The sequence below is a fragment of the Panthera tigris genome, chromosome A2 (assembly GCF_018350195.1).
Source record: "Panthera tigris isolate Pti1 chromosome A2, P.tigris_Pti1_mat1.1, whole genome shotgun sequence".
NCBI classification, from domain to species: Eukaryota; Metazoa; Chordata; class Mammalia; order Carnivora; family Felidae; genus Panthera; species Panthera tigris.
The window spans coordinates 120,905,766-120,914,550 of record NC_056661.1 but is presented as its reverse complement, the minus strand read 5'-3'; the positions used below and the strand labels follow the sequence as shown (position 1 = coordinate 120,914,550).

At 56.9% G+C, this 8,785-nt stretch overlaps 1 protein-coding gene across 1 annotated transcript in view; it reads left to right on the top strand.

The window, feature by feature from the left end:
• Positions 1–248: 248 nt before the first annotated feature.
• CRHR2 (corticotropin releasing hormone receptor 2) overlaps positions 249–8,785 on the top strand; it is a 30,254-nt gene continuing 21,717 nt past the window's right edge. Inside the window, exons 1-2 of the mRNA XM_042969327.1 lie at positions 249–389; positions 528–653. Of these exons, the coding sequence (XP_042825261.1) occupies positions 287–389; positions 528–653 (229 nt within the window). The 5' untranslated portion in view covers positions 249–286. The remainder of the gene's footprint in view (positions 390–527; positions 654–8,785) is intronic.

Sequence of the window (8,785 nt, the reverse complement as noted above, 5' to 3'; positions counted from 1 at the left end):
CGGCCGACTGGAGCCATCCGGCCCCGCCCCCTGGCGCCGCCATTGGCCGCGACCGAGCGGGTGGACCCGCGGCTCCGCGCGCTCCGCGGCTCCTCTCCGCGAGGGTCCCGACTTGGCAGCGACGGGCGGCGGGGCGCGGCGCTCCGAGGCTGCCCGGCAGGTCGGGGCTGGGCGGGCAGGGGCCGGGACCCGGCGCTCTCGGGACCGCTCACTCTGGCACCCAGTCCCTCGCAGCCACGCCGGGCGCGCACTCACACTCCCTGTCGGCGCGCGGCTCCCGGGCGCGATGGACGCGGCGCTGCTCTACAGCCTGCTGGAGGCCAACTGCAGCCTGGCGCTGGCCGAAGAGCTGCTCTTGGACGGCTGGGGGCTGCCCCTGGACCCCGAGGGTAGGCGGAGGCGAGCGCAGCGGGCGGCGCGGGGCTCCTTCCCCGGCGTGCTGAGTGCGCCCCAGGCCCCGCGCTCTGAGCGCCCCGCGCCGCCGGCCACCTACCGGAGCCCCTCTCTCCTCTCTCTCCCGTCTCCAGGTCCCGACTCCTACTGCAACACCACCTTGGACCAGATCGGGACGTGCTGGCCCCGGAGCGCCGCCGGAGCCCTGGTGGAGAGGCCGTGCCCTGAGTACTTCAACGGCGTCAAGTACAACACGACCCGTGAGTGCCCACCCCCCCCCCCCACGCCCGATCCTCCGCCGCGGGCTCTGCGCCCGCCGCCCAGAAGAGCGGTTTAGGGAGTAGGGACGGCTCCGGACCTAGCGTCGGAGACCTGCTGAGGCGGTGGCAGCGTCGTAACGCTGAGCCCCTTGTAATGTCGGGGGCTCTCCCCCAGGCCCTACCCCACGGTAGCTTCAGACCTCAGTTAAGAAAGTGATTTGCCCAGAGCCCAGAAAGGGAAGGAGGAAATTCTTCCTCCCTTTTGAGGGCAGGCCTGCCTCTCACAATATATACTGAGTGCCTGAAGTTCCCCCTCTTTGTTTAGTCAATGCTATCCACTCCAGGGAGGAGGGGTCGCACATGCTAGGTTTCCAGACCCCAGGGTGAGTGGGGTGGTCAGACTCTTTCCTGCCAGAGAGGAAGGAGGGCCATGAGGCAGGAAAGACGGAGTGTGCGCTTGTGTTGGGTGGGGACAGAGCACAGGCACTTCTGGGCCAGAGTGTGTGGGTGTGACCTCATCCCTACCTGGATGTGGGAGAGTGGCCCTCTGGGCAGTGAGTCAGGGCTCCTGGGCAGCGTTACTCCTACTGCCCAGGTAATGTGTGGTGTCTGAATCAGGACCACCCCCCATCTCCCAGGGAGAACAGCCTGTGCCCTCCTTCCTCCTGTCAAGTCACTGGCTGGCTTGACACTCTGGGGAAGACGGCAGCGGAAGCTGCTGGAGTCACAGAGCACCCAGGTGGGGTGATGCAGCATGGGCACTGGGAGTGAGGGGACCAGAATCTGTGCCCTGGGGAAGGCCTCACGGGTGCCAAGTGGGAGTGTCTTGTGAGGCTGTGGGACACAGCATCACTGGCCACCCTGACCGGCCACTCACATCTCCAGCCCCAGCCCACCAGCAGAGAGAGGTCCTTCTCAGACCTTCAGGGAAGCTGGGTTGTTTATCTGAAGCCCCTGAACCTGGAAACGTTGTAGCAACCTCTCTCTGTATGTCTGTGCCTGAACAGTAGCATAGCCCCCCCTGTTATCTCACACTTGGCACATGTGTATGCCCCCCCCCCCGCCCCCACCGCCCCGACTCACACACACCTGTCCAGACTCTTAGGGGCTGAGGAGATGGCTAGAGAGCAAGACAGCCTCGCCCGCCTCTGATGCTAAGCAGCACTCCCTGTCTGCCCCAACAGAGGGCTCTGGTGGGCCCAGGGAGGGGCTGTGCTCTGAGGAGCCCATCGGGAGAGGTGCTCCCAAGGAAGCCCGTGGTAGAGGTAGTGGAGCCGCTGAGGAAGATTTCTGCATTATCTAAGGACGTGCTTCCCGGCCGTGTTAAAAAAACAACCTCTCTGGGAGGAAGTGAGTTCCCCGACCCAGGAAGTATGCAAGCAGAAGGAGTGACTTTTATGCTCCTTTCCAGTCCTGAGATTATAAAACTGTACTTTCAGATCACAGGATCATTGGGTCTCTAGTTCAGACCGGGCCTGAGACAAAGGGCCAAGTGAGGTGATGGGGCATCTCAACCTCATGGTCTGTGGCCCTAAGGGGGCTCCACTCTGGTTTCTACCTCAGCCTGGGCTGTCCCCTGCTCTCCCCAACCAGCCTGGAGCTCCTTGAGGGCAGAGCCTGGGTCTCTTCTTCAGAGCTGAGCACGGTCCTGAGTCAGTCCTTTTACTAATCAGCTACTATATGCGAGCCACTGCACTATCATTGACACCCTCTCTCACAATTGCAACAGACAAAGGAATACAGTGATAAATGCCCAGAAATACAGTGATAAATGGAGCAGAGCAAGGGGACTGTAGGATGGGGGGAAGGGGACAGACAAGGCAGGGAAGACTTCCCAAAGGAGATGCTGGAGCACATACCAGACCACTCATGTCACATCAAGTGAGAGGCTGAAAAACGGTCAGGGCGCCACCGAGGTTGGCAAATGGAGTGCCAATTAGCTCCTGGTACCTAATGAGCAATTTTCCTCGTTTGGACCAAAGTGCTGCCCACACTACAGCTGCTGGGGAACAGGAGCATGGGGTGCTGGGAGCACTGCCATTAACCAGAGCGGCCGGCTGAGGTGGGAAGAGCGAGGAAGCTAATGGCAATGGAAATGTGATTGATTTCTCCCCTGCCCTGCCAGGACGCTGTTTTCCCTTCTCAATGGGATCTTTCCTTTATAAAGGATGCAGGGAGGAAATGAACTCCTATGAGAAGCCTTGAGGAAAAGGAGCAAGGACCTGGTTCCTCTTCCTGCCCAGTTCTGCTATGCTATAGTCAACCCCCCACTGAAGCCTCATTCTTTAGAGGGCCAGCATTCCCAGGGTAAGACAGCAGCTTAGCCTGTAGTCCCCATGAACTTTCTTCCACTCAGCTGAGCACAGAGAGTCTGCCACAAAGCTACCAAGAGGATCATTTCCAGGCACCACCTACCACTGAGAGAGCTTTGCACACGTGATCCCACCGATCCCCACCTCCCGAAGGCCCCCTGAGATATGTACTGCTTTTATGCCCATGTTGCAGACAGGAAAACTGAGGCTTAGAGACACGAAGTGACTTTTCAAAGTTATATAATCCCCTCCTATGCACCAGTGCAGGCAGAGGAATCCGCAGCCCTCGCTCTCTTTGGGGCAGTACTGCCTCGAAAAAAGTTCTTGAGGAGACAGGAAAAGGACTGCTGCTTCTACCCTGGAAGATCTGGGCGGGCTTAGCCCCCTGGGCTGGACTTCTAAGGACCAGTGGGATTTGAGCAGGTGAAAGTGTAACAGGTATACAGGAGGAGATGGGACCATGCTTTGTGCCTCGGGACTGGCGAGTGTTGTGTGGAGCACAGGTAGGAGGAGACAGAAACAGACAAGAGCAGATGGGTGGATGTTGGTCAGATGATGCAGGGCATTGCAGAGGACTTCACTGTCAGGTGCAGGAGGGAACCTGGGGCAGAGGAGCTCAGCTTTGGAGCACGGAGCCTCTAGAGACAAGAGGAGGGGTTACGAGGCTACTTCTGCTGGCCCAAGTCTAATGGAGGCTGCGGGAGCAGAGGAGGGGATGGGTGCAGGAGACTTTGGGCACTTGTCACGTATAGGACTGGGGTGGGATGGGGACGCGGGAGGAATCAGGGATGACACCAGGAAAATGCTGAGCATAGTTGGGGACACGTAGTCCCTCAGGTGCTGGAGAGACATCTGAGTGCAGGTGTCCATCCAGGATGCAGTCGGCCGGAAGAGGAAAGCCCAGGAGAGCACTTCCTGCTAGAAGCAAGGCATTGAGAGTTCTTGGATGTGTGGTTAGCTAACTGCTGCAGGGGGCAATGCAGGAGGCCCATGCAGAGCCTTAATGATTTTCACCCAGAGACCATTTCCAGCTGCAGCACGACCAAAGGAAGGGATGGGACTTGTCCATGGTCACACATGCTGTCCCTGCAGAGCCAAGTTAAGAGTCTGTGTGTCTGAGTTCCCTCCAGGATTCTGCCCACCACCCACACTTCCGTGGCCCAGGGTCCACGTGTCTGTATTGTCGTTTGACCTTTGTTAACTCGTTAATCTTTACATTGACCCTTTGATGAGGTGTAATATTATCCTCATATTACACATGGGGAAACGGAGACACAGAGAAGTTAATTGACTTGATGATAGTCACACAGCTTATAAAAGAGTAAGGATTCCAACTCGGGCTCTGCTGCCTCTCAGAAAGCAACTGTGCCGGTTTAAACAGAGAAGGGATTGGGTAAAAGAATATCAAGGAGCTTGTGGAATCACTGGGTGGGCTGGGGCCCCCAGCCAAGAGCTCAGGGCAGAGCTGGCCCAGTGAGGGAACCTTACTCTCTCTAAGACCGGCCACCAGATAGGCCACACTCCTGCTACCAACCCCGCCTGTGATGCTTAAGCTTTCTGCAGTGGCCTCAGGGAGGCCTTCTCCGTTTCTGTTTTGTGGACCCCCAGCTCCATAATTCCCTTGGAGCAGGTGCATCTGGTGGGGTGGGGGACTATGGGAGGCTCTAGGTCCCACACTCCAGCTCTGACTACGGGGAAGCCTGGAAGGTGAGAACCTGGCATTTCAGCTCTGTGGCAGGAAGTGGCCTCTGGCCCCCACAGGTTTCCCGGAGCCCATACAGCATGCAGGTTCAAGTCCTGGGCCACCCAAATTCCATAATGTCTGTACGTAGTATAAGCCGGTGCAATTCTAAAACCCTTCCGGGGCTTCAGTCTCCCTGTCTGCAAGGAGAAAGGAAATTGATTAGCCCCAGTGGGTTGGCCAGAAGCAGGCAATATACTCCCTTCTCTCCCACCTCCCACCATCCTGTGCAGACTCTGAGCCCATGTCTGTGTGTGCATGTCTGTATGTCTCCCTGTCTCTGTTTCTGTTCCTGCCTGTGTGTGGCTCTGTCTTTGTCTGTGGGTATATTTTCTATTTCTTTCTATGTGTATGTCTCTGTCTTTCCCAGTTTCTCTCGTTTTCTATCCCTGCTTCCTTCTCTTTCCCTCCTTCCCACCCTCCACTCTCCCTTTCCAGCTCCCTTACTCCCTCTTTCCCTCCCTCCCCCTCTCCACCCCCTGCTCAATCCTCTGCCTCTCCCTCCTCCCATCCCTCATTTTATCTGCCGTGGTCCCATACCTCCTCCTGCTTGTTCCTGTGGCCCTTGTGGCTGCAAAGGAGGGTCCTGCTGCCCCCTGGATGGGGTTCATTTTCATTTCCTCCTGCAGACTTGCTAAACCCAGCATAGCTCAGCCTCAGTCTCCTTGACCTCAGACTCCCTCCATAACCTATTAGGAACTTTTGGGCCCATGTGTACTGAGGCATCTGCCAGGACAAGGGGAAAACATACACGCCACCTAACCTAACCCCACGGAGAGGACTGTGGGTCCCTACTTCCCAGAACCCCACTCTAGAGACATGCTGAAACACTGCTTGCGCTGGAAACACATAAACTGTTGGGAACTCCCGCTTCTGTAGAAATCGCCTCTTCAGCCCTGAGGGCATGCGGTGATCAGTGCTGAGCCCGGCCCTCGGAGAACTCCAGGCTGCCTCAAGGCCAGACTCACACAAGCCAGCAGTCAGGGATTGGATAGGGGGGCTCCAGCGGTGGGCACTGGAGCATTCCTGGAAAGCTTCCTTGAGGAGGTGGGAGTGCTTCTTGATGGTGGAGATGTCACACCTATTGGCCCATGAGGCAAGGGTATGAGCCTCAGGGAGAGCTCTAAACAGAGTCTCCCCTCTGGGTTGAGGAAGTAGAAGCCGTGAGTCCAGAAACTCAGGTCTGCATTCTTAGTCCCCAGCGAGATCTGTTCACACCTTGACCCCTGAGGCCAGGAGCCTGTTCCGGTCCAGGCCTCTCCTCCCCTGCTACTTAAGGGTGGGAAATGACTGGCCCAGAGAGCAAAAGACACTTGCCCAGGGTCTCGCAGAAAGCCAGGGCCCTGAACGGCATCTGCTGGCTGTGAGAGCTCTTGGCACCTGCTCTGGCATTTTTCCACCTCTGCATGCATGGGGCCCAGGTGGCCAAGAAGTGTGCTGGGGGAATCTCAGGTGTTCCCTGCCTGAGGACCCTTCATCTCAGAGAGGACCAAAAGCACAGCCACTCCCGATCTCCTCTCCCTCCCTCCCCAGGACCTCTCCAGCTGCTTACAGGCCCTTTTCCTGCCCAGGCTCACCTCTCATTGGCTTCGTGGGAGTATTGGCCTCTTCTCACTGTAAACAAGGTTTTCAAACGTGCGGAAGACCTGAGCCTGCCTTCCAGGGATTCCCAAGAGAGACTCTTGAAGAGAACTTTTTGATATTTACTCTTAAGTGAAGTCAAGATTGTAGGAGCACATGGGAGGAGGTCGATTCCAAAAGGAATGGAAAGCAAGCTGGGAAGACTTCACAGAGGAAGTGTTGTTGGATGGGGCCTTGAAAACTAGGGCCAGTGTTGTGCCAGCTGGAAGGGAGAGTGGGAATAGATGGAGAGGAGACATGGGTGAAGGGAACAGGGTCATGGAGGCTTTGAATGCCAAACCAGGGTGTGGGCCTCGATTCTGCTAGTGGTAGTGCTCCCAGATGCTTGTTCATAGCCCCATGGTGCAGGAACAGAATATTCTGGTGGGACACTGCTTCATTTTCAGGATGTACCTTTGAAATCTAAATCCAGGCTGGTTGAGAACTTTGAGAACACCCCCTCCACCCGCTAAGCAACCACCTGCTGAGTCTGGAACCCCACAGCAAAGCCCCACCCCCACTGACTCCCAGGGACCATCCTCCCAAAGGCCCCAAGTGCAATCCACCCACCTGAAATCAGGCGCTCCAGAGTCTGGTGGGAAGTTCCTTTCCTAGCACCTGCAGGGGTGGAGGCTGGGGTGAAGGAGACCAGGAGGAACCCAGGCCCAGATTCAGGAGGGCAGATCTAAATCCTGGCTATGCCCTGATTCACTGAGTGACAGGGAGGTCCCCCTCATCCAAGTCTCAGTGTCCTCATCTGTGTGACAGGGACAGAAAACATGCTGACCTTGTGAGGCCCTGTCAAAACTGGGGAGACGATGCTGTTTGGGGTTCCTGAGGACAGCTGGAGTGTTGTCAGCAGGAGGAATAAAGGGGGGGGTATGGGGCCCAGACCAAGGAGCAGTTGTATCCTTGGGATCATGTCCTTGAGGGTCCTGTTCATGCCAAGGATGGCTGTCCTCGTTCTGGGGGGTGTGGCCTCTGTCATCTCCGAGAGCCACCACAAGTCTATGGCCCCTGGATGGTGTTGTGGGAGGGAGCAATCCACCTACACTCCGCGGCCTGATCCCCAAAGGCCTCTGGAGAGAGGCAGGTCCTTGGCCCTCCAGAGAAATGCCATTGTTGGTAAAGGGAGGACATAGGATTCTGCCAGACAAAGATGTCTTGACTCCACATTACCTCACAGAAACTCAAGTTGAAATCCTGTTTTTTTATTTTTTTGTTAAAAAAAATTTTTTTTAATGTTTATTTATTTTTGAGAGAGACAGACGGAGCATGAGCAGAGGAGGGGCAGAGAGAGAGGGAGACACAGAATCTGAAGCAGGCTCCAGGCTCTGAACTGTCAGCACAGAGCCCGGCACAGGGCTCGAACTCACGAACCGCGAGATCGTGACCTGAGCTGAAGTCGGACGCTTAACCGACTGAGTCACCCAGGCGCCCCTGAAGGCCTGTTCTGATTCCGGCCAGGCCACAGCCTGCTTGTCTCCCCTTTGGGCTATACGTTATCCTCTTTGAGGCTTCGTGTCTCTGTATTAGGCGGGGGGTGAGCTTGACAAGCTCTCATGGTCCCCAAACCCTGATGTTCCTCTGTGCCACAGCAGCCTCTGCCTCAGGGGTCCCCTGCTCGCCTTCTCTTCCCTATTTCCCCCTGCAGGCCACAGACTGGCGTCATGGCGACAAGCCCATTGAGTGTTGCTAGGGAAGTCTACAAGGAGGAAGCCTTGCACAGTAGAGGCGAGAGCAGGGGATAGGCACCTCCTCCCACTTGCACCCACCCTGGGGAGGGCAGTGACCTCACACAGTGAGCTGCCTTCCAGTCATACCTCTTCCCTGTTTCATGGGCCCAGTGTGGTCTCCATTAAACTGCTCCGTGCCTCCCTGACTCAGTTTCCACCCCCCCCCCCCGTCTGCTCTAAGTTTAGACACTTAACCGTGCCATGCGTACTCAAGGAGGGAAAGGCATCATTAGTGAAAAGGCCTTTGGAAATAAGGAGCTGAGGGTTTTTCGGAGGTCTAGACGGACAGCTGGGGCCCCGGGAGCAGTGTCCACACGACACTGAAGAAATGGAATAGCAGTTCCCTGTCTCTCGTCCCACATATCCTGAGCAGATGGCCCTGGGGAGGCCCTTCCCAACCTGATGACCGTGTGGACGATGGCAGATTCCCAGTGTCGCAACCCAGGTCATGCTGGTTGAGCTTAGAGGAGCGTCACCACTGCAGCCCCTGCCACCAGCGGGCTGCGATCAGACCAAGACAGGACACGCTGAAGCCAGGCCCCAGAGCAGGCCGGCCCTGGTCAGCCGCAGCAGCATTTCAGCGATGCAAGAGTGTTAACTCAGGGAGAAGCCCTGTGTTTGGGAAGCTCAGGGGAACTCACCGCTGGTGCCATGACCTTGCCTTGCTTCCCAAAGGGTGCCTTAACTGGAGGCAAGAAAACTGTTTGTCATGCCCCACAGCAT